We start from the raw sequence: 27,304 nt of genomic DNA, 5'->3' as shown, positions 1-27,304 counted from the left end.
AAACGTAGTATTTTTAATTTTGTTATTTTGAGATTTTTATTCTGTTTTGTTGATTTTGTCTATTTCGTTAATTTTGTTAATTTGGTCATTTTTTCCATTTTGTCAATAATGTCAATTTTATCAATTTTCATGATTTTGTCAGCATTGTTAGTTAGTAAATTTTGTCAATTTAACCAATTTTCTAGATTTTGTCGATTTTAACAATTTTCATGATTTTGTCAACTTTTTCAAATTTGAAAATTCTGTCAATTTTTTCAAATTTTTCAATCTTGTCAATTTTGTCAGCTTTGTCAATTAAGTGCATTTTGTCGATTTTGTCATTGTCAATTTGGCCAATTTTCTCAATTTTGTCAATTTTCTTCGATTTTGTCAAGTTTGTCAATTTTGCCAATTTGTCAATCTTGTCAATTTTGTCAATTTGGTCAATTGGGTCAATTTTGTAAATTTCGCCAGTCAATTTTGTTAATTTTTTAAATAAAGTGAATTTTGTCGATTTTGTCTTTGTCAATTTTGTGAATTTTGACAATTTGGTCGTTTTGGTCAATTTTGTCAATTTTGTCGATTTTTTGTCAGTTTTATCAATCTTGTCAATTTTGTCAATTCAGTGAATTTTGTCAACTCTGCCAATTTTCTCGATTTTTTCAATTTTATAAATATTATCAATTGTTGTGATTTTTTCAGCTAAGTGAATTTTGTCAAATCAATGAATTAAGCCAAGTTTGTCAATTTGGTCGATTTAATCAATTTGGTCAATTTTGTCAATTTTGTCGATTTTTGTCAGTTTTATCAATCTTGTCAATTTAGATTTTGTCATCGTTAATTTAGTCATTTTTTTCAATTTTGTCAGTTTTATCAATCTTGTCAATTTTGTCAATTTAGTGGATTTTGTCGATTTTGTCATCTCTTTTGTCAATTTTGTTATCTTTGTTAATTTTGTCAATTTTGTCAATTTTGTCAATTTTTTCAATGTTGTTAATTTTGTCAATCTTGTCAATTCAGTGAATTTTATCGACCAATTTTCTCGATTTTGTCAATTTTATAAATTTCATCAAATTTTATGATTTTTTCAACTAAGTGAATTTTGTCAAATCAATGAATTATGTCAAGTTTGTCAATTTCGTCAATTTTGTCAAATTGGTCTATTTAGTCAATTTTTTCAATTTTGTCGATTTTGTCATTTTTGTATTTGGTCAACCTGGCGAAAATGTTTTTTTCTGTTTCTTCAACTTTGTCAATAATGATTATTAGCTTTTTAGCGTTATATGCATGTTCCAAAAAAATCCCAAATGCTTCAAACTCTACCATGGAGGGCTTGGTGGCGCTACTGTTTGGTTGTCATCTTCCATTGGCTTCAGCAAGTGAAAGTTCAGATTGACCTCCAAGCCGTCATCGTTTTTCTCTAGACACCAACCCCAACAACAACAACGCAACGTTAGATCTGAAGAGAGGAAGAGAAAAGGGAACAAAAAAACAAGCCCGAGAGCTTAAAGCTCGAGAGGATTCAGTAGCATTTGTCTTATTAGATTTCATTTGCTTCCACGGGCTCTCCTGTCGTTGCTGCTTAAGAAAAAGCTTCGTAAGCACGAACGGCATGTGAGAAGATGAGAGGACATACATCGTCCGCGTACCCGTGTTGTTTTCCCCTTCTCAGAGCAATCTGTGCCTGAATATAATGTTGGCGAAGTTACTATCGCTTCCGTACCATGCAGTGTGGGCATGACGTACTCATCAACGACTTCATCAATTTCGGGGTAGTACCCCTTGGTGAAAACCATTTTTATGATTCAAATTCGGGGCTTCGGTTCCGAAATTTTTGTAATGGATCGGTATCAAACTGATCCATAAAAATTTAAAAAAAATCATTGGCCGGGAAAATTTTAACTGTCGTCTTCCTCCTACACGGTTTCTGTCACGATGACATCAAACCTGAGTGGGAGTGAAGCCTGTCTGTTCTCCCTTCCACACATCGACAGGTCCATACTTTTAGATAGCAAGCGCGTATCTATGACGTCACGTATAATTTGGCGTCATATATACGATAATCTTGATTTTAGTGATTGCTGGTTGTGGCTAGCAAGGCCAATTGACACGTTTTTTGTAGGGTGGTCTAACCGGTTTTACCGAAACCGGTAAAACCGGTAAAACCGTCCATTTTCTCAATACCGGAATACCGACTTTTGGGACGGTAAAAAACCGGTATTTCCGGTAAATTTTATCATCATTTGGCATTTTAAAATGGACACAGCTAAACGTTTTTTACCAAATATTTTTGAGTACAAATAATTAAATTTTGTTCAATCTGCTTCAAAATCCAAGCTCAATAAACCTTACTGCAAGGTTTATGTGAGATTTGATTATTTCTAAAACTTGTCGATGTTACTTTATGAATTAAAGCTTTTTTCATGAAACTTTACACATTTCAGATCAGCTATCGAACTCCACAACATTTAAAGACTGTATAAGATTACAATGACTGAAAAAAGATACACCTACAAGAAATTTAAGTTTTCTTCACAAAAATGACTGAATTTTTCATTGAAAAGCTGAAATTTGATAAAATTTGCAAAAATGATTTACCTATAAACAGTCCAAGTTTATCAAAATCGTTCTAAGTGGTTCCAGGCTTTCACAAACTTGAAATTTAAAATAAAAAATATTGAAAACTGATTAGAAACTTCCTAGTTTGTTTCAAAACATAAAATGCTTTAGCAGGGTCAGCATTTGAACACATGTTTACATCAATTCTAACTTTAGTTCTAACGAAACTTTCAACAGAGTCAGCATTTAAACACATGTTAGACTGTATGTTTTTTTTTTGTCAATTTTTTCAAGGTAATTGTTGGAACTCTGTTGTTTTTATTTTTAACGCTGTTGAAGCATTTTCTTTTCCAGATAAAGCAGTAACAAAGTTTTTATAAATTTGCAACAGTATTATAGCAACAAAAAGTGTATGGATCAGATCCAAACAACAAATTTTTTGCTGAATTTTTACTGATTTTTCAAGAATTTTTATTTCGATTTGTTCGTTTTATTATTGGGAGCGCAAACTTAATGCGATCACGACCTAGGTTGTGGGGAGTGAGTCAACCAAAAACTTTGTGACAGTGTTTTGAGTTTTGTTTATTTATAAGTTAAGTCGTTGTTTTGACAAAAAATCTTTTTTTATACCAATTTCATATCATTTTCATTAAAGGCTATATAAACTTTTTATAAATCTGTAAAATCTGTTCTTAAATATGAATACTGTTTTACCGAGTATAGGACAAAAATTCGTTGAAAAAAATGTGAAACTTCTAGAATTTCTGCAACCTCACATCGAAATTTTAATAACAAAATGAAGACGATAAATATTATGATTATTATGAGGATGATGATAGATTTATGACAAAGGAATAATTTAAAGGCACAATACCATTTTTTTATTGGAAATGTTGCTGAATCTATTGCGTTATAAATTCTGAGCATTTTATGCCGTTACTACTGCAATTACATGAAAACTTTTCATGAATTCGATACACTTTGAAAAATACCGGTTTTACCGGTTTTATCGGTTTTATAAATTACAAATACCGAAATACCGGATTTGAAAAAAACCGGTAAATCCGACCACCCTAGTTTTTTGGAGTGATGATTTGATGATAATTACTATGAAAATTTATTTTTCAAACTATTTTGTTTTTTTTTCTTTCTTTTATACATTGAAGAGGGAAAAAAATAAAAAAATTTAAGACAAAAATCATTTTTATTGTACTGCCCAGTTTCGCAAAAACGTAGTGACAAAGTTTACAAAAATTCACACCAATACATACAAATACACTGACATCGTCTGAACTCGTTGAGCTGATTCGATAGGTACCTATAAAGGTATATCTAAGACCCATAATTAATGATCTCCCAAATCGACCGATAACTATACCTTTCTGAAAGAAAGGCAAAAACGTAATCTGAACTTGGTTTCTGAAGAAAGCATAAGCTCTGCCCTTTCTGGGTAGCCGCAGTTCTTTAAGGTAGCTGGAACAGTGCAGCTCCAAAGCACGAGACTAATCCTTTTGACTTCAGCTTCATGGCCTTTGGTATCGTTTTGCTCCAACGCTTTGGAAACGTTCATTAGCATGCTTCCAAACTGGTTCGAATGCGTTGCTGAAGTTGCTGGCAACTAACCATCCAACGTCCTTCAAAGTGATAAAAAGAATCACACAGCAGAATCGGATAAGCTGACACGTGCTGACTTCACGTGCTTAGCTTCAAATCTCGAGAGTCTTACTCTGGGCCGTTATTCCACCTCCCCTTGGTCCAGTGTGGAAACGTGTCTGCAGACTTGCCACCTGCAGGTGTACGATCAAGAGAACTGAACTTCACACATTGTGCAGTCAACTTTCCGACGCGCTCCTTATGATGAAAGCTGCGGTAATAAAACTTGACCTTCTTCGCAGTCGAATTCGTAGGGAAAAGAGTATTCACGCCGCGGAATACTCTCGGATAGAGTGACTTCAAGTCGTCGACGGTTGAGTCACTCGAGCCTTCTTAGGATGACGTCTCCGGACACACGTCCGAGCTGTGACAGGCGCGTGTCCAGGATAAGCTGCTCTCAATCAGCACACGTACGGGTAAAGAGGAGAGTGCCTTGAGCCAATCCAAGCGGAGCCAAAACCTCAAGTCGTTAGAAGAGAGGACATTGGTCTCCAACAGTGGTCTTAAACAGAAGTGGAGCGCACGATAGTCGTGTCGTGGTAACCAATCCAGCCTTCAGTAACGAGTAAAGTCCGGACCTCAAGTCGTCACAGGAGAAGTCCTTAGTCTTGAAGCGTAACAAGAGGCAGGGTATACATGCTGGAGTTTAGACTTAAAACTGAGTAAGTCGATGAGGCGCAGATGTGCGGACTTGGTCGGCACACGATTTGCAGAGAAGAGGGCCTTCTGCCAGAATCAAGTGGCGCCCAGACCTCCAGTCTTATGAGGAGAGATTGAGTATCAAATAGTTGTGACGGAGAACACGTTTAGTGGAAAAGGTGCGGATCTCCAGACACAAGGAGAGGCTAGCTGTTCTCGTCTCGCATTTGGTCAAGAGACGGGGAGAAAGAGAGCTTTCGAGACAAGAGGAGAGGCGAGAGGTTTCGTTTCAAATCGGGCCAAGAGGCGGAGTGTAAAAGTGCTTCAAGTCACGAGGAGACGCGTTTCGTCAACTACTCAAATTATGACAAATTACAAGAGATCGAATGTGAGCCTCGAGTCACGAGGAGTGGCGAACGACTGGTTGACCGGTGTGTGAGTCGCGAATCGCGACATTAGAAGGGTAGAGCTTTGCTGGTGAATAGCGAAAAAACGAGTATTGCCATGAAGCGCTTTGTGCGAGTATGGTCTCCCATCCCGGGTATAGCCTTCATTGCATAGTATCTTAAGTCACCAATTGCACCCATGGACCCAGATTAGCAAACTGGAGAGACACGGTGACTTACCGTGCCTTGGAATGCAATCCGTAAAAAGGTTTTACCACCTGGGTGAACAACTTGTACAAAAAAATAAGCACCCCGAGAGTAACTCTCTCAACAAGCAGCATCTTCAGACCCTCAATCCGGGCTAGCTCTGAAGTTCCCGACGCTGACTCATCATAATTGCAGATCTCGGGAGTCGCTTTTCCGGCCGTCGTCGGGAACAAACTGACGCTGTTCAGCGCAGCGTGACTTGTGACGGCATCGAGAGTAACCCTCACGGAACCCGACTTACCAGCCTCGAAATCTAGGGGCACCTTCTGGCTGACCTGAAGTATCTAATGAACTCTACATTGACGATTCTTTGAGCCAATGCACGAGAGTAACCTTCTCGCCTTTTAGCTCCACCCAATCGCTTCAGTGTTTTGCTCCAGCTGATCCTTTCGACTTCTGCTATGATACTTTGTTGGCTGGTCCTCTGACTGTAGGCTCACTTATTGACTTTGCTGCGCTGGCAACTGGTACACTTACTAACAGCAAGTATTGAGTTAGTTCAATGTCAAGAAAAAAAAACAGAGCAGAGGAGACTCCCCCCTATCCAACGCACTCCATATACGAAAAAAAAATTCAAAATTTCCTTAATTTGATGCCTGTGAAGTACCGTAAACTGGGGGAACTTTGATCAGCGGGGTAACTTTGATCAACATGAAATTTTTGCAGATAATCATCATTAACTAAGTTTAAAGTTAAAATATCTGAAAACTGTTTACTACGTTTGAAAGCCTATAAATTAAGTTACAAATAAGCTAAATTTGGTTTTTATTAGTAGATTTTTTATATTACTTCAAATGTAATTTTAAAATCTTAAAATATCTTGGTTTTTGAAGGCTCACAAACAAACATCTCTCCTGATCAAATTTAAGCATTTAGGAGCAAATGGGTTGTTTAATGTGAAAGTTCAACTTTTTTTCTTAGTTTGAGTTTAGTTTAAGTGTTATTTTTTGGTCATTTGATGATAATTTTTGGATATTGAAAATAATCGGTCATTTTCCATGAAAAAGCTCGTATAGAAAAAATGGCTAAAAACCATATCAAATGATTAAGTTTGAAGAAAAAAAGAACATGGGAACAGTGCGAGGACTCAGGGAATTGCATGAAGATAAAATTTCATTTGTTTTTGAGGCCAAAAAATATAAAGAAATGTTTATAATTTTTGCCCCTAAATGTATGCAGCAACATTTTCCATCTTTTGAGTATATTTGTTTTTGAAAAACGTTGAAAAATTCAATCGAGTCCAAACAAAAAATACTGTTATCGATATTTTGAGCCTTTTGTGCTAAATGGCATCAAAACAATAAATTTGAAGATGTTGAGATACGTTTAAACCAATGTGATCAAAGATACCCCGAAACTCGAAAACTGGGTTTGTAACAAACATTTAATTATGACCACAAATGTCGTATGAATTTACTGCAATCAATGAGCATGTTTGATACTCCTCACATCAGTAAGGGTTTTAAAGCTTTTAGGTATTACGAAAAAGCAACCCCTTCCAAAATATTCAAAAATGAATGGAAAAAGTGATCAAAGTTCCCCCAGTTTACGGTACTAAATTATTTATTGTAATGATCTGAAAAATTTTGAATACCTCAGTTAATTATAAAACTTTAACTAGTAGTAGTAAATCAATCATTCCGATGAAGATAGTTTTTGATTTTTTGCAGCCTCAATCCTTATGGAGCGTTGATCAAATTTGGTAAATCTTTTGTGAACATGTTTGATGTATTTTAGTAAGTATCTCACAAACTATCGTCTCTCTAAACCCCATTCCGATGACCGTTCAAAAGAGAAACCTGTTTTGTGCCGGTCTTTTAAGAAAAATAATTAATTATTCAAATGTAGGCCTTTTAAAAGAACGAGAGTCATCTTATTACGTTCCTATCTCACATCCACCTTTTTTTAAAGGATATAATACGCCTTAAGACATCGAATCGATTATCATTTTTCATCCCCGAAGCGCATTCACGCGGGAGCCACAAACCATTAATCACTATCACACCTCCTTGGCCTGTCTCTATCTATCATCCTTTTGGTATCACCTTAACACATTGCTAAGGAAGGCATCATAAATAAACTTACCCCAGGGCGCGAGAAAAGTGCACCAAAGCAGCAGTGAGAGCCTTGCGGTCTGGCATCACCTGTTCCACTGCCGGCGATGTCCGGAACACCCCCAGATGTTGCTCCCAGCGGGCATTTTGAGATCCAAGTGATGCTGGACCGTTTGAGACACCTGAAGAGGGGAATGAGAAAAAAATGTTTGATGAAAGCTTCTGATTATGGAATAACAAATTTTATGAATTAGGAGTGTTATGAACGTGATCCATTTTGAAGAACATCTGTAATAAAATTACTAAAAACACGAAAGATTATTTTTTTAGGTAAAATTATCTGAAATCTTCTCATACAGTGGTAATCCTTCATTCGAAAACAATTTTATGGTTTCGATTATTCCTGGTCGTGATCATGCGTTCGACACACCTTCGGCCATCATATGAATATTAAGTAGCATGTGATAACGACTCCACATTATCGCTGCTGCTTCATGCTCGTTTGAGTTTTCCCCCGATCGAAAAGGAATCATGAAAACACGCACACACAAACCCATACCCCTTTCAAAAAGGAATTATGTACATTGCTAGAGTTAGTTTTGAAAAGGTTGTATGGGCAATTGTTGAAATGCTAGTTATGGGAATAGCTACGAGATTCATTTCCTCCAAATTTGTGTGTTATTCAGAATTCAATTTAAACAACTAAAACAGTAACTATTAATTCTTTAAATTCACATTATAAACTATGCCTAATAAGACCTTTTCGAAACTAGCTCCAGATCTGTGTGAAAGTATCTGTGAAAAGCGATAGTAAGTTTCAACTACGTGTGAAAATGCGTTCAACCGAGAGCCAAAAATCACTGAATCGTGCATAATTGGGACTTTGGGATGGGGGTAGAAGGCAAGGTCGATGTGCCGGAAAATCAATTTTCCAAGTGAAGTCGTGAATTATCAGTCGTTATTTTTTGTTGTTTGGTTTGTTTGTGGCACACGTACAAAAAGCATTGGAGAACAAGCTAGTGTATCGTAAAGTGTGCTCTCATCCTCCGGCCAAAATCTCATAAATTGTAATGGAAATAAAGTAGCAGAACGTGCTCTAGGGTCTCTCGCTTATCCTGAAGTCGTGATAAGTTATCCTCGATTGGTTCTCGATTCAATCACCACCAATTATTTCAGCAAGTTGATTGCGATTGTAACATTTGATATTTGAGTATGTAAAAGAAAAAATCGTCATAAAGGAGATTTGATTTTCGGATGTTAACGAGACAAGAATCAATTACTTACTATGGGGCAATCTAACATGGGAGAAAAAAAGTTATGAAACAATGAAGTTGTTGTTAGTATAAAATCAGTACAAAACTGACTGTGAAGTCCAGAATGGGCAATTTGGTTTTCGGATGTACACGGATGAACAAAATACTGTTCGAAAGATCCAGATTGACGAGCCAATAGAAAGTTACTATTGGGTCGAGAAAATTTACCGTGAGAGAGTGATGTTCTGTATTGAAGTTGTTTATTATTTCGAAGATAAGAGTGGCAAAAATGTTTTTTCTCATCCGTGTACATCCGAAAACCAAATTTCCCATTCTTCTTTATAAATTCAAAACTACAACAAGCGGAAGATCTGTAGTTTTGTTATACTGCTACCGTTTTAAGCTGTCTCTTAAAACTTAGTAATTTATGCAACAAGTTGAAAATGATTTTTTCAGAACGGATCATAAATTTGCAAGGTTTCAAAAAAATGATTCCAAAAAAAAACGTTGCACCTCATACATTTTTATGACCCCATTTGTACCTTCTTGACATGAGAGATTAACCACGCTGTTCATGTGGTTGCATTATTTTCGACGCGATAATGATGTCGTCCCCGAATGTTTGCAAAACGTTTTGATGACAGTAAACCTCATTTTACAGCTTCATTTTTTCGAGCGGAACGGAGCAGATTACAATCCCATGTAACGTGTCACTCAGCTCAGCTTCCACTCCGCTGCCATGTGATGGTAATGGATGCTCGTAACAGTTTTAACAGCCAAAGGCAATTACTTTCAATGAACCCATCATCGGAGCATTTATATTAATGGAGCTTACAGCAATGCAATTATCTGCACACCGTCCATGTGATGGTTGTGGTACATATTTTGGGAGGGTGTAATCCTTTTCAGTGGAACAATGCTGGAAATGGTCTGATATAATCAGTTAGTTTCAGCGAGAAACCTTCTGCCGTTGGTTTTGGTACAATCAAACTAACTTTGGAAAGGCAAGCGATTAAAGTTGGTAAGATTGCAACGGTAGCAAAACTTGACTCAATGCGAAAAGACTTTGGGGAGTTTAGTCTTAACTTTTATGTGTGGCAGTTTGCACAGCATGTGGTATAACTTTTCGAAGCTGGTTGTTTGTTTGTGTTATTCTCAAGTTTGAAAGACACAACCGATGCACTGCTGTTTACACTAAGGACTTTCAAGATTAATAGTAGAAGCTCTAAGTTAGCGAGTTATTGGCTAGACTGCTAGAGTAAGCTTGACAGATTGACTGGTTTCAACCGTACTTTTCCGGATATTAGAAACAACATGGGTCCGGCCCAGTCTAGTTGCCCAAGTTTCATTTGAACACCCAGATTTTGTACAGCTTTATTCACTTTCTAGAAACTAAAAAACAACTCAAATTATACAACAAATTATAACTTTTTCAATGTTTTAGTCCAAAATCGAAATTTTTGAGGAAATATTTTCAAAATCATCATAAACGGTTTTTCGGGAGCCTAAAATACGTTTCTTTATCTGCTGATTTGTTTCGTTGAAGAATAAATGTTTCAAATGTTTAACTTCTTGAGTGTTGTTTGAAAATTCCTGTTTTTATTACCAAATTTACCCAGATATAGCTCGAATTTTGGATACAAAGTATTGAAATCAAATGCCCAGATACTGACAGGTTTTAGATACATCTGACCGAATTTGTTGACCCGGATGCGTATGGGAAAAAATCTGACAATATTAAGCTTGAGCTATTTAAATTTTAATCCGTAGGAAATTCTCTTCCTTTCGTAAGATCTATCTAAATTGTTTAAATGAAGTGACAAATCTCTTTAGTATTTATAGTTTCAAGATAATAATTTTTTTAAACTTTCATTGCATAATGTAAATTACATGTAAAAGAAATATTCTGCACAAGTAAAATAAACATTCATGCATTTACTTGTATATTACAAGAAAAATAAACATTTGAAGTTTGGAAAACTGCATTGACACTGTCAAATTAACCATCGCACATTTAACTCAAAATTCTGGCCAAAACCAAAAATTTAAATATGAACTGTTACTATGATGTTTCAGTTTATATGCTTCTTGAATAGTCAGTCATTAAATATTTAATTTTTTTTTTGTTATCGAGGCTTCAATATTTTGATCACAAATTGCTGACCATTTATTTATTATACATTTGCGATACATAATGAAGTGTAGAGGTTACTTAAAAACAATTAAATAATTTGCTCTTCTTATCCTCTCTTGCGTCGATTTTTTTAGCTTCAAAATTCTACGTTTTCTGATGGATTTCAAAGGAATAACAAATTTAAAAAGTCAAATATACTAATCATTATGGTCATTAGACTGAGATTTTTAATTTATTTTTTTTTCTGCTGACGGCATACATGTACTGCCTTCGCGCAGTATTTTTTTTATTACATAGACAAGAATATTTCCGAAAACTATGAACACATTTTTGAATGTATAAAACCATGTAATCTACAAATTTTTTCAATTTTTCAAATTTTTCTCCACACATCTATCTCTTGAACTGAACATCTATCTCTTGAACTGAAAGTTTTATGACAACTTGTTTCCATGAAGTTTTATCTTGATATCCTTTTCATGGTGATATTTTATCAAAACCATTTATTCAGCAACATTTTAGATAATTATAATGCGCAACTTTTGCTGAAAACGGATTACTAAAATTTCTGTTTGTTTTGATGCTGTATGGCAATATGTGTTGAAAAAATGACTCTTTTAGAGCTTCAATAACTCCAAATGGAGCAAGTCGAAAATTTCATCGTTGATTGCATTTGAAAGTTCATGTTACAATCTTCACAATATCAAAAAACTGTAGATATGTTTTCTGTTTAATGCGTTTAATCGTTGTATGATTTTAACTAAAAATCGTCAAAATTTGTACATTTGTTATTAATAAATTTTGAACATTTGTTCTTAATGAATTCAGAAACTACTGGACCGATTGATGTGAAATTCGGCATGGAGTAGTTTTTTGAGTAAAGAATGATATACGTGGAGTTTTGAGTCGGTCGCACTCAAGGGAGCGGGGGCTCCCATACAAAATATTCGTAAAATACGATAAAAAGCGGTTAAATTCAATCTATTGACTATAGTGAATCTCATCAAATGTTGTTAAAATGTCTACATTTACATGTTTAGATAATTTTTAGTACATAAAGGCCCCTCCCGTCAAAGAAAAGGAGGATATAAAAAAGCACAAGTTAATCCTTATCAGGAAACAAACTGAGTGATTTAAATCGAATAACAAACAAACATTGTGTGATTATTTATAACATAAAATGATACCTCCCACTTTATGAAATAGGGAAGAGCTTCACATTTTTTTTTTTGTTTAAATTGATAAATTATTCGAAAAAAATATCCCCTACGTGTTTCCTGATAAGGTTTTTCTCGTGTTTTCTGCATGTTTGATGGGGACCCCCTTTTTCTTTGGAGAAAGGGGTCTTTGTGTGCTAAAAATTATCAGAACATATTTACGAATGGGAGCCCTCCCTCCCTAGAGTGCGACGAACTCTAAACTCCACAGATATCATTCTTTACTCAAAAAACTACTCCATGCCGAATTTCACATCGATCCGTCTAGTAGTTTTTGCATTCTTTAAGAACAAATGTACAAATTCTCCCTGTTTGTATAGAGATTATGACGATTTCTAGTAAAATTCATACAACTGTTTTGTTTCGATTATAGTCGTTTCAACATCTTTATGTCATTCGTGACTTATATCATCGATGCAGGTGGCAGACAGTCATTGAAACACTATCCGGTACAACTGTGATCGATACTCTTGGGCTCGACCTCACGGACATCGGCTCAAGAAGCAACTGACTTGCCTACTGACCTTTATCACAAGCCCTGAAAAATTTATACAACGATTAAACGCATTAATCAGAAAACATATCTACAGTTCTTTTCATTTGATGTTGTGAAGATTGTAAAATGAACTTTCAAATGCAATCAACGATAAAACTTACGACTTACTTCATTTGGAGTTATTGTAGCTCTACTAGAATCATTTTCAATACATATTGCCTCATAACTTCTAAACAAAAACAAATTTTAGAAATCCGTTTTCAACAAAAGATGCGCGTTATAGTTATCTAAAATGTTGCTGAATAAATGTTTTTGATAAAATATCACCATGAAAAGGATATCAAGATAATATTGATTTTCATAGGACCACCCTAACTTCATGAAAACAAGCTGTCATAAAACTTTTAGTTCAAGGGATAGATGTGTTGTGTTTTCGACAAAGTTTAAATAATTATTATGTTCTACAATATTGTAGAATAAAATAGGCCTCTATTTTATCACAGTTAGGAAATAGTTTTCGGATCTCAGAAACATTATGAACCACCCTAAAATTGTTCCAGTCAAAATAACCGTCTTTAGATGTTGTAACAATTTGTCTAAGACATCAACAAATGCATCAAAGGGAAGACGCTACTAATTGTTTCCGCTTAATTTCATATCTGGACCACTGTGCACTGACAGTCTAACTTTTATATCTTTCTTTACAACATAATTATTTGTTTATGAAAGTCTTCTTCTGATTTTGTTTCTTTAAGTTACAAAATCACAACGGATATGTTTAATAATGAAAAAGTAACAAACTTTTTCATTTCTTTTTTCCCTTGGTGTTTATCTTATTCCGCTGAAAATGATTTAGAAGGTTAAAAAAAACTTAAATATGAAGGATTTTATTTAGTTGCCTTTTTATGATTTTACTTTGAAATTATCTTGATTTACAATTTCTTTTTTTTTTTGTTCTAAGTTCCATTTTCCTCTCACACACAAAAACAATGTTTCTTGTAAAGATGTTTATTTTGGGACGATTTTAAATGAGTGTTGTTTGTAGTTGTTTGGCCACCATTTTGAACTGTTATCACAATCAAACAATTTGAATAATGATTTATCGTTTTCATCAACATTTTCTATTCCTAAACAAAAAACTTATGAAAATGTGAAAATTATTTTGAGGCCAAATTACGATTTAAATTATGAAAAAAAAAACTTTTATCGATATTTCACCATAAAGTAGGGGATATAAGGGCATAATGGCCACTTTCAGGAAAACGCTTATTTAACCACAGAAAATAGCTATAATATGGAGGTAACATTATTGTTTCGTGTTCAGACACTTGAAAAGCCTATTTCCTAACGGGCTGAAACTTGAAAACTAGATGAAAACGTTAAAAAAGCATTTTTTTTTTAAATTTCAAAAGCTGAAAACCAACCACTGTAGGGGCATGATGAGAACCCCCCTCCCCCCTTGGGGCAGTATGAGCACCATTAATCAGGGCACGACGAGCGTTTTCTGCCGGGAAATCTAGCAACGAATTCAACTCAATGAAGTCAGGTGAGTCGTAGATTCATCAAACAAAGCAATAACAAATTAATCTAGGTCTGTTTGTAGAATGCAAACAATTCACACCCGCTCATACATTATGTTTCTGGTGCTTTGTTTGGCGGATGATGCTACTAGCCGCTTAATGTTACAATAAAAAATATCGATCATGAATTGTAAATGTAAAAAAACCACCTCGAACAGAAATCGAACTGTAGTCTTTTGATTACCTCTCTGACACCTTACCAATAGTCAAGTTGTGGCTCTATAAATCAATTTTAATTCGCTGCTAGATTCTACGGCAGAAAATGCTCATCGTACCTCGATCAGCGGTGCTCTATATGCCTCGAGTCAACAAATTTAAATTAAAACGTGTTTTGAAATTGATGAAAGTGAAAAATCAAAAATTTTATGATGGTAAAAATTGAGAAACAATGTGTACATCATGTTGCAGTGCGTACATTATAGATCAAGGTTATTTTAAGATCATAAGAGCTTATTTCGTGATGCTCAAAAATTACAATATTTTTGTTACTTGAGAACCTAGCTGTTTTTATTTAAATATCTCTGTAAAGACGATAAGGAGATTCCTGTTTTGTGAAAAATTTATGCTATAGAAAGTACGAAACAAATCCTCATGAAAATTTGTTTAAGAAAATACGTACTTTTGTAGAAAAGAGTAATGCTTATTATTATTATGCCATTGGTGCTCGTTATGCCCTTATCTTCCCTACTCTGCCGTTCTAAGCAAGATTGTCCCATGTGAAAAACGTGCAAACGAGAAAAACGCGATTGAAATATCAGCTATATTTCCAATTTTTCTCTCAAACTAAAAATTCACCGACAGATTTTTCGTAGTGAATAGTTCAAGTTAATCTTTCTACAATGTTTTCTGCCAAAAAAAAAATTACATTTCCTACAAATAAAACAGCAAATAAGAGCCAAAAAAGCTCCGTGTGACACTTTTGCGTAGAATCAGAACGCATGCCGAAAAACTGGCACACGGCTACAATTTTTCTATCATTTTAAAAGCTTGCGTAGTTTATTTTTTCCCCAAAAACTCATGCTATACCGTAGTTTGAGAAATACGTTCCTTGTTGTTTATAAAAATGTATAGTTGAGTATGGATCCTGTAAGTAGTGCCTACCGAAAAGTGTTTAGTGAAAATTTCTCTGAATAAAACACTCAAGGCTTCTCGCTTCTCCTCTGCCCTCTATTTTAGTGTTCTTTTCAGCGAATAACATTAAATTCAACAGTTTGAACTCATCTTAAGACAATTTTTTGATAAAATTAGCATTTTTCATAGAATTTTCTCTAGTGTGACATTCTTGCGTAGAACTATCAACATAGAGACAACCACCTTGATGAAAATTTCGTATAAGTTCAGAACAAAGTATACTTGTTTGTGTTTTTATTCGAAAGTTAACACTAAAAGAGACCGTTTCCAGCAAAACAGTGAAAATGACCCAAAAGTCACATGGGACATTCTTGCTTAGAACGGCAGTACTGTGTATGTAGCTTTTAAATTCCGCTTATTTTGTTGGCAGTTTTTATAGATTTCTTTTTATGTTAGAAAGTGTTTTTGTTTATGTTCCCAGCAAGTCCCATCTTCTGAAAATTAATTTTTTCATGAATCACGAATTTATTGTGAAAAAAATTATTTTCCTAAAAATACACTTTTATTTCTGTTAATCTCGTGGAACATCTTTCCGTACTGTTTTATGTATTGAATGTTGCCATATGTGGCCAGAGGTGCACTCAGAGGAAATCTTATTATAAATTTCATAAGATACATCTTATGAACCACTTTTTTGCGTCCAAACTAATTTTTCATAAGAGTCTTATGAAATTCTTTCAATTTTCATAAAATGTTCTTATGAAAAATAGAAGAAACGGCATTGAGAAAAAATGATGAACACATTCATTCATAGCATCAGTTTTTTTTTTCATCATCTAACAGTACGAAGCTATCACCGGTTCATAGTTATTATAGTTTTCCTTCAAAGTTAAATGTTATCGTTATCTCCGGAATGGTAAGTTCGATTTGATGTTTTTGGTGTGAACGTTGAATATATTAGTAAACTAAAATACGCATTATTTGTTCACTTTTCAGCAAGCTGATCGGCAAAAAACGAAAGGTCGGAGATTGAGATGCGGCAAAAAAAAACTTAGATGGAGCCGTCTGTTGATGCGCTGCTGATGGTGACCATGAAGGATTTAATTTTAAACAAATTTGCAAACAATAAAGTGAATGTTTTCAGCATGAAATATTGAGAATTTTTCTTATTAGAAAGTGATTTACTGTTTCCATAAGAATCTCTTATGAAAAGCAACAACCTCTCATTGAAGTAGGCGTTCATCTTCAGAATTCATTCGCGTCATAAGACAATCTTATGAATTTCATTAATTTTTCTTATGGCGCCACTTCATAAGAGAATCTTATGGCATACATAATAGTATTTTTCTGAGTGTGCTATTGCTTGCATTTAGCCTCAAGATAAATGGAAGATAGGTACCACGGAATCGATCCCCTTCTTGCCAAACTTATCGCAAGCCGCTTAGAAAGTTCAATCCGGATGCGTTCTAAAGCTATTGGAATAAAGAGGAAGCAATCAAATTGGGTTTCTTTGAATGAAACAGTTCATCCAACGTGTGATTGATACGGTACCAAAAAGATAGAGAACAGATGAGAGTTGGGTTTTATTCGAGTTCAATCGGTTCAAGAAAATCTGAAGCTGAGGTTTATTTTAGTTGGGTGATGGTTTGGAAATTAGGAAAAAAATTAATTGGAAATCCCTTCTAATAAAAATTTAAGTTAAAAGGTTTATGTATGTCCAAAATACATAGTCAATTTCAAAGATAACCCTTTTAAAACGCATGTATAAATCGCAGGAAAAAACTCTTTCTTGCTTCCTAAAAGTAGATCGGTATATCGACTTACTGGTTGATCTCCTGGAGGCGGCGTTCCGGTTCGTGGTTCGGGCGTTTCCGCTTAGTTTGAATCGGGCCGGAACCACCTTGGCAGCCGAGTCTCGCGCCTCGAAGGTCATGACACACGATGCCACCACTATGAAACCTGTCGATGAGAGAGAAGAAAAAAGGAGACAAGAGCCAAAAACAAAACAGATAAGGTTAATATTTCATCACGTTGTCTGTGTGTGTAGGTGTAGTTGTAGATGGGAATCTTGTGATAATTCTGGCGGAAAAAAGGATGAGGTTTTATCCAATAGAAAAATAGGATATTCCGTACGCACTCGACCGAAACCGTGTCGTAAATCGGTTATGGCTTCTCATCAGAGGCTGAAAAAGAATTGTTTTTACGAGTAAGGAACCCCTAAAAGTGAAACTTCAAAGGACAAATACAAAAAGAAGAACAAATTAACGTTTACTTTCCAAACCTTTGAAATAACGTACATAGATTGAACCGGAATAATACATATGTAAACAATTATTAAAAAAAAAGGAATGAGACATCAAGTAAAGCTAGAGCAATTATAAAGAAGATATCTTTGACATACACTGCCGGCCAAAAGTTTGGGATCACCCGCTAAAAAACATGCAAATTTTGATCGTTCATATCTCAGCCGTCTTAGGACATATTGCAAATCTTCTGAACTCATTTGAAAGATAATGAGTAATAGCTATTTCGGAGTTATTTTGCCCAGAAATAATGTTTTAGTTTTGCACCTAAAACTTAACCTAAAGTTAGAGCATTTTCAAAAAAACGCACTCAATATTCAAAGCCGATCATCTCGCGATAGGGTGGACCAAATTTCAAAATTTGAGTTGCATTAGAATCCTTATTCTATACTTCTCAAAACACAATCAAAAAATTTTGTGCAAAAATTTAAGAATGTACTTTTAATTAATAAAACAGACACTTAAGTTATCGTCCAAAAGTTTGGGATCACCCCTAGTATGGTGTATCGACCAAAAGTTTGGGATCATTTTTTCAAAAACATGCAAATTTATCTCATTCATATCTTTCTTATCTAACATCGTATTGCAGATCTGAAGGGTGCATTTGAAAGCTTAGGAATTGTTGTTTTTTAATTAATTCATTAAAAAATTATATTTTAAATCCATAACCATAAAAAATTCACAATCATTAGTGTGAATTTTCAAAAAACAATTAATTTCAAGTAAATTGTTTATGGTTCTGACTATAAAATATAATTTTTTAATGAATTAATTAAAAAACAACAATTCCTAAGCTTTCAAATGCACCCTTCAGATCTGCAATACGATGTTAGATGAGAAAGATATGAATGAGATAAATTTGCATGTTTTTGGCCAATACACCATACTGAGGGGTGATCCCAAACTTTTGGACGATAACTTAAGTGTCTATTTTATTAATTAAAAGTACATTCTTAAATTTTTGCACAAAACTTTTTGATTGTATTTTGAGAAGTATAGAATAAGGATTCTAATGCAACTCAAATTTTGAAATTTGGTCCACCCTATCGCGAGATGATCGGCTTTGAATACTGAGTGCGTTTTTTTGAAAATGCTCTAACTTTAGGTTAAGTTTTAGGTGCAAATCTAAAACATTATTTATGGGCAAAATACCTCCGAAATAGCTATTGCTCATTATCTTTCAAATAAGATCAGAAGATTTGCAATATGGCCTAAGACGGCTGAGATATGAACGATCAAAATTTGCATGTTTTTAGGCGGGTGATCCCAAACTTTTGGCCGGCAGTGTACGATGTACTCAAATTAAAATTGATGATTTGGCACTTTCCCATCTCTGATCCTGAAGGAAAAATTTAAATACTAAAACACTAGTCAGATTTGTTTCCCTAAGAGAAGGGCGGGCTGTATGCGTCGACTAAGAAAATATATTCTTAAAAAATTGTGAACGAAAATAATATACTCATGATTTTATTATAAATGTATTCCAAACAGAAGATTTTCTTATTTGGGCAGGTAAAACGTGCCTTTTAAAGATTTGACCTATATTTCAGTTCCTCTGACAATATTTTCATAAAATTTAATTGAAAACGATAGAAACTGATAAAAATCGTACGTTATAACTGAAATTTTGAGAAGTTTTAGAAATCACCAAATCTTCTTCTAATATATAAAGATGAGTTGGGCTATATATGTTTGTATATATATATGCACCTTATACAAATCCACACCGCTTAACCGATCAGCTTGAAATTTGGTACAGTGATGAAAACGGACATGAGAAAGGTCGAGGTAATAGTTTTGAGCCCCTCCCACGTAAGAAAAGGGACCCTCCCATACAACTTACGTTTTTATTCCCACGAACCGAAAGTCATGGCACCCATTTGTCAACCGATTTTCGTTTCCTTTGGCGGGATTGTTTTCACCATCACCATGGGCCAGGCGTTAGAAACGACCATCCAATGTTCACGTGTACTGGAAAGCAAATCAAAGCTTGCTAAGCATAACAAATTTGAAAGGAGAAATTTTGGCGGGTGTTTTTTCCTTCTACTGTTCAAAGCACGTGGTACCGGTGAGAGGCATTTGATTGCAATAATGAGCCTTCATTTAGGATAGAAAAAACTACTCGCCTGTTAGAAATATATTGAGAAGAACAGTGGTTGAGAATCTACGAGAATACGAAGTGTGTAAAGTATGGATACATTAGTTCGTGTTCATTATATGAATTGACTTCTTCAGTTGAATAACTATTTGGGCTGATAACTAATGTTCACTAATGATAACTAACATATTTTCGGAACTTCTCATAGGGAAACAATTAATAAAACTGAGGGTTGTAAGTTCAAGGCTGCGATCTCAACACTTTGATTGCCGTGTAGGAATTTAATTTACAATAGAATTAGACAATTAAACATTCATGTTATGCAAAAAATTAGAACAAAATCAAAGGCACAAGACTTTTAATAATTCTATCTGAAATTTTTAGTTTTGTACAATTCAATTTCATTTGTAAAATTTTTTAATTTTAATTTATTATTAATCATCGATGTGTTCAATTTTACAATCTAATTATAAGAACTTTAAAAGCACATTGAAAACATGCAGAGGAAGTCTTTAATGAGGTTTCAGCGGAAATCTATTTAGAAATTTCTAAGTACAAAATAAAACTGAAATAGGTATTCCATTCTACGGGAAGATCTTGAAAAGAGGTCGTTAACATTTGTTTACAAGCTTAATACATTGGATTTTCACTAGATGATCCATGGAAAAGATACAAAAAATGTTATCATTTGATGAAAAAAAGGTACCTAATTCAATTCAAGCTTCCTAAAAAATGGTGGGTATAAAATAAGGTTGCCAGAATTGCCGTATCGGGACCGGAAAAATCCAGCCAATTTGATCGAAAAACCGATATCCTGGCAATATCCGGGCAAACTTGGTCAAAACCGCGGAATTATTCATTAAAAATAACGAAAAATATACTTCCAATATTTGTTTTCAACAAATCGCATCAGCAGATTTTTAATTGTATAGCAAGCTTCCAAACACGAGTCATGGTTATTTCTAAAACTTGCCATTTAAAACTTCTTTTTGAACGTCAAAATGAAAAAATTATAATAATTATAAAACCTCAGTTTATGTTACGTTTTAAAAATGATGTGAATAAATCCGGGCTTTTTGCAACAAAATCTGGGAAACCGGGCCAGACCGGACTTTCTTCAAGTTTTGATTCAAATGTTCTAGCAAATCCGAATAAATCCGGGCAACCTGGCAACGTTAGTTTGAAATGTTTTTCGTGATAGAATGGATAAGCATAAACTTTGCTAATAATCCCAATTAAAACTTTAAGACGACTAACAAAACTTACAAAGCTCACATGGCCAAACATGGTCCAATTTGTTATGATGATGAACAAAAAGCTTCAAAATTTCAAAAAGTCAAACGACTCATTTCGATTAATATATGTGAACCCGAGCAAGGCCGGGTAAAATCAGCTAGTATTTTGTATAAAACCCAGTTCGTCATACCATTTTATGAGAACTTTTTTTTTCTTATCACTATAAGGTGAATTTATCAATGCAGTTTTGAGCCTTTACATCAGGCATGTCAAACTCGTTTAGGTGTGCGGGCCGCATTAAAAATTTTCTATGACGTGGAGGGCCGCAGCCAAAATCAATTAAATCGGTACATTCAGCTTTAGTTTTTTTTTTTTTTGCAGTAGTATTTTACATAAAAATCAGTGGTGTTTTTTGTGACAATTTAAGACGGGGTTACGCGGGCCGCATCAACCTAGGCCGCGGGCCGCATGCGGCCCCCGAACCCCCAGTTTGTCATGCCTGTCTTACATTGAGGATATATGTTAAAAACACGGTTTTTTTAAAAGAACAATTTCAAAACCAAAAAAGCGACAACTCTGAAAATTTGCCACATTATAGAGGAGACATTCCTCTATCCAAATCACTTTTCAGGGAAAAAATTTATCAGGAGCAACTTTTTTTAAAGAAAATTTACGAACAAAAGACACTAGTAAAATTCAAATTGGACAGTTTGGAGCTAAAATATGTTAAGATTCGTTCAATAATAAATAATAACTTTTAAACATTTGGTAAAAATGATTTTGGATCAAAAATTTTGGCAAAAAAGTTAAATTTCGAAGAAAATTTGCAAGTTAAGTATAAAAATTATATGACAATACAAATTTTTAGCTTTCAAATCAACTGGCAACACTGTACCTAATAAACAAGAGCGCGGTAATAAAGGTGTTTTGTCTATAATCATTTCAATAAAAGACAAAATTTTGTTTTGAGTTGAAAAGTGGGAAAAGTTACAATTCAGGCATTCAACAATACCTTTTTCCTTTTTTTTGTAGTAATATTAAGAAATTCTGAGATAAAAACGTTCACCTGTTAATGAGTTTTAGCTTATTATTGGCACCTTTTTTCATTTAAAATTAAAACTTAGTTAAAACTATCATTATCAAAATTTCCTTAAGTCAAAGAATGTATTAGCACTATTTTAAGTTTAGTTCTATTTTTACAATTTTAAATCCATCTAGTTTAAAAATATGATGAGAAAATTACAGAAAACAATCGAGATACACTAGCCTGTTTATATTAATTCAAACGCCTCACTATTTTTCACCCTATAGGGGAAAATGAGGATACTTGATCCTTGGGGATACTTGGTTCCTCAGCTATATCTCGAAACTGGAATGTCTTACATGGATCAAATGTTCTAGAAAAATTTTAAAAATAGAACAAAATTACAAACCTGTTATCTTAAAGCACATGTATCGGTGGTCCAAACAGCCGGTTAAGATCCAAATTCCGACCAAAGCAACCGCACTAGTGATCCATTAGACCAGTTTCAACTTATCTTTTTTTAGAACTGGTCTAAGGATTGATCCAAAACTGATGAGATTTGGATCCAATTTGACGGAGTTCTAAACCGTTTGACAGTTAATGTTTCTTCACTGGATTGAATCTTATTTCTTTGGTCCAATTCTTGTGTAAATTAGACCCAAGAATAGACCACGGATACAGGTGCTTTTAATTTTTTTTTTTTAGTTATTGTAGTTTGTTTGAGAATCATTTGAGATCATTTAAAATGTTTTCCACACGAAAAAATTGTATTATAATTTTTATTCCAATATGTCAATTTTTCTAGAGTAGGGGAGATGAGGGCATAACGAGCACCCGAGGCATAATGAGAACTACGCTTTTCTACGAAAGTGCGTATTTTCTTAAACAAATTTTCATGAGGATTTGTTTCGTACTTCCTATAGAATTAATTTTTCACAAAAAAAGGAATCTCCTTATCATCTTTACAGAGATATTTAAAAAAAAACTAGCTTGGTTCTCAAGTTACGAAAATATTATAATTTTTGAGCACCACGGAATAAGCTCTTATGATCTTAAAATAACCTTGATCTATAATGTACGCACTGCAACATGATGTACACATTGTTTCTCAATTTTTACCATCATCAAATTTTTGATTTTTCACTTTTATCAATTTTAAAACACGTTTTTACTTAAATTTGTTGACTAGGGGCATATAGAGCACCATATTATCGAGGCATAATGAGCATTTTCTGCCGTAGAATCTAGCAGCGAATTAAAATTGATTTATAGCGCCACACCTTGACTAGTTTTCATCTGACGATTTAGCCTATTGGTAAGGTGTCGGAGAGGTAATCAAAAGACTAGAGTTAGATTTCTGTTCGAGGTGATTTTTTTCCATTCACAATTCATGATCGATTTTTTTATTGTTACATTATACGGCTAGTAGCATCATCCTCCAAACAAAGCACTTAATGTATGAGCGTGCGTGAATTGTTTGTATTCTACAAACAGACCTAGATCATTTTGTTATTGCTTTGTTTGATGAATCTACGACTCACCTGACTTCATCGAATTGAATTCGCTGCTAGATTCCCCGGCAAAAACGCACATCTTGCTCTGATTAATGGTGCTCATACTGCCTCAGGGGGGGGGGGGGTTCTCATTATGCCTCCATAGTGGCTGGTTTTCATCTTTTGGCAAAAAATTTTAAAATGCATTTTTTAACGTTTTCATCTACTTTTTCACGTTTCAGCCCGTTAGGGAATAGGCTTTTCAAGTGTCTGAACACGAAACAATAATGTAACCTCCATATTATAGCTATTTTCTATGGTTAAATAACCGTTTTCCTTAAGGTGGCCATTATGCCCCCATCTCCCCTATAACATGAACTTCTTAATGTCATATTTCCAAAGCAATAGTAAATTCACATTTTTTTTAAAGAGTTTTCCAAAATGTATGTAATCCCTTGAGTAAAAAAAAAGATATTTTTTTTCTGAATGGATGTTGATCATTGCTAAGCACGAGTTTATCTAATTTATTCAATAATTTACTGATAAAAAGGACTCAACGAAGTGTTTTTATCTGAAAATTAGAAAATTGCGCCTTTAAGTATGCAATGATTCTTGGCTAGTAAAAAAACTTTTAAATTTTTACTGTCTGACACCTAAAAACTGTGAAATGAAAACTAATATGGCCTAAAAATTTAATGAAACTTTTATCTTTAGATTTTGCATGATTTTTGCCAAAGCTTAGAGCACCCTAAATAAAGGATCAAGTCTCCGTTAACTTTCAAAATAATACTATTTTTTCCCATGACACGAATGCCACAAGATGGTTAAATGTCATGGACCTAAAAAACAGTTTTTTTTCACGAAAACGCTTCAAGCTCATCTACGGGTTCATGTATCAATCTAAATTTTGCAGCATGTTAACTTTAAATTAAACGATATCAGAAAATGTAGAAGACAAAAGATATGATGAAAATAATAAAAAAAATCGTACCCCCATTCTCTCCTATGTACAGTATATGATTAAGGTCTTTCAATGAATTTGATTTGAATTCAAATCGACACATAAATGTTATAAGAAATGATATAATTTTTGAATAAGTTGATATCATTTTAAGTTTATGATTATGTTCAATTCAACATAAGAGATTTGATTTTTTCTCAAGCTCTGAATATGTATGTAGAAAATTTGTTTTAAAATTGAATGATTATTATTGATTTATGATTTATTAAAAGTAAGTGCAGGATGAAGAAGAAAATAAAACAATTTTAATGAATCATCCCAACTTACATTTAACAAATTGATTTACCCCTAGAGTTCAAAAAGAGGTATTTTCCTTCTGAATGGATCATGATCATTGATTATCACGAAATTGCTAAAATTTGTCTAATAACTAATGTTTATCCAGTGATATTATGCTATGTAGAATAGGACAAAGTGCCTAGAAGTATGCAATGACTCTAGAGTAGTAACTTTTAGAATCCACTTTGTCTGATACTTACAAACTGTGACATGAGTACTATGCGAAAAATAGACAAAGGACCTTTTATCTTTGGACTTTGCGGGTAAGAGCACCATGAATTAAGAATCAAGCCTCCTTGAGTGAAGGATCAAGTATCCTTTAACTTAAAAAATATCACAATTTATTTCGTCTCACGAAAATGCTTCTAGTTAATCAACAGGTTCATGAATCGTTCTTAATTTTGAAGCATATAAACTTGAATTTATACGCTGTAAGAAAATGCAAAAGACGGCAAGATGCTAAATTTTGTCAAAAGGATATGATGAAAATAAGAAAAGGAGATCAAGTACCCCTATTCTCCCCTATACATATAAATAAATTTCTGTCTGTCTGTCCCTATAGACTCGAAAACTACTGAATCGATTTACGTGAAACTTGGCAGGTGAAGGTTTCGGAGGTCGGGGAAGGTTCCTATAATAGTTTGGGATCCCTCCCTCTTCCTGGAAGGGGGTAGAGGGACTCTCAAATATAAGTAATATGTCTTCATAACTCGAGAACTGATCATGCAAATGGAACCATATTTGATATGTAAAGGTATTTGAACACGAGAAATGATTGTATAATATATTGAGGCCCCTCCTTTATGTCAGTGGGAAGATATAAATGGGGAAAGGGGGCTTCCATATAAATTTAGCATAACTTGATAATTAATTGAGCAAATAGAAACCAAATTTGGCATTAAAGGATATTTAAGTACAAGAAGTATTTCTATGAATAATATGTATTCATCCCTTCATCCAATGGTGAGATAGAAAGGGGAAATGAGACTATAACCTGTTTTTGCATAACTCGACTAATCAACTAACCAAGCAAATAATGGAACCAAATAAAGATTTAGAACCAATAGAAATATTTTTATAATTATTTGAAACTTGAAACCATTTTTTTCTTGGAGTAGGAGTATAGGCTTAACGATATAGAAAGGGGGAGGTGGGTTTCCATACAAATTTTTGTATAATCGAGAATTCATCTTACAAATGGACAAAATTTTACATGGGAAATTACTTTCGAGTGGATAGGGAGGGGGGAAGAGTCTCCTCTATAGTGTGGAAAATTTTCAGAGATGCCAAATTTTCTTTTTAAAAGTGCAAAAATAAACAACGTGGAATTTTGATAAGGGCTAAAATTGAAATTTTCAATGGTGAAAAGCCTAATTGTAATGTTGCCAACCTGTTTTTTCTTAATTGGGACTTTCAACCTGCCTTATAGGGGCATTCAGAAACGGTTCCAGTAAAATATCATCTAAATCATTGCTGAATGTTTTAGTCTGTTGAGTTTTGTTATTTTCAACTGGATAATAAAGAAAACCCACACACATTTTTTGTAAAGAAATTATAAACAGATGATTTTGAAAGTTCAATTTATAACATCAAAATCATGATAACCTTTGTATGAATTAATAAATTTTTTGGTTTTTGTATTTCATTGAAATTGGTTCATGCTATGTGATCAAAGCGTATTTCTCTTAAATTGGACTGATTATCTAAGTGGATCCCAAGTAACCAAAAGTTCCATCGAACGGTCTCTTAAAAGCTTACTCAGCCCTGATTTGTAGCTGTATAGCATTCTACTCAGCCTAAAATTTAAGTTCTTATCGATACTTTAAAGATCCATAGTCAAAGCTGAGTAGAAGGCTATTCAGCTTTTGTATGAGACTTCGAAAAAAAGAAATTTTGTAAAATAAATAAAAAAAAAGTTCAATTTTGTCTAGCTACTTCATTTACATAGTTTTTATTTTCATGTAATTTTTTCAACTAACCATAAACTGACTTAGCCTACAGGAAACATATGATGAATTCATAGCTAAAGGTGTATAAGTTAGGTGCAAAAAACTTAAATTTTGAGTTCATATTGCTAAAAACAATTCCCGATATGCTTTCATGTACTGGCTATGTTTGTAAAAAAAGATATAGCCAAATGATTTTCGATAACTCAATGCTGAGCTTCATCAAAAATTACTATGAACAAATTTGTGTTTCTTGGAATAATTTTCTTTGCAGAACATTTTCCTACAAATCCAATCAAAATTGAAAGAAAGAGATAGATGGGTTTTGTACAAATTGGTTTATATTCATTAAGGTATCTCTGGGACACGGTGCCTGAGGATTTCCCATTCGCACTACACTTCCAAATGGCATTGTATTTCCATAGAGGTTCCGCATGGAACTAAAAAGTTCATAAGAAGTTCCGCATGGAAACCCAAAAGTTCGTAAGAAGTTCCGCATGGAACCAGATAGTTCACAAGAAGTTCTTAACGAAGCTTGATAGCCTGAATTTAAGGACTTTTTAAGGTACTTAGAACGCACAAATATGTAAAATGTTCCTTGTTTAGACTTTTTATG

At 33.9% G+C, this 27,304-nt stretch overlaps 1 protein-coding gene across 7 annotated transcripts in view; it reads right to left on the bottom strand.

The window, feature by feature from the left end:
• LOC129750784 (serine-rich adhesin for platelets) overlaps positions 1-27,304 on the bottom strand; it is a 251,248-nt gene that overhangs the window by 129,133 nt on the left and 94,811 nt on the right. For all 7 annotated transcript variants that reach the window (XM_055745843.1, XM_055745842.1, XM_055745841.1 and 4 more), the window contains exons 5-6: positions 17,113-17,247; positions 7,569-7,719 (exon numbers count right to left, since the gene is read on the bottom strand). In XM_055745843.1, the coding sequence (XP_055601818.1) occupies positions 7,569-7,719; positions 17,113-17,247 (286 nt within the window). The remainder of the gene's footprint in view (positions 1-7,568; positions 7,720-17,112; positions 17,248-27,304) is intronic.

Source organism: Uranotaenia lowii, chromosome 3 (genome assembly GCF_029784155.1).
Source record: "Uranotaenia lowii strain MFRU-FL chromosome 3, ASM2978415v1, whole genome shotgun sequence".
In the NCBI taxonomy this organism is placed as follows: domain Eukaryota; kingdom Metazoa; phylum Arthropoda; class Insecta; order Diptera; family Culicidae; genus Uranotaenia; species Uranotaenia lowii.
This window is presented reverse-complemented; position numbering and strand designations above follow the sequence as displayed.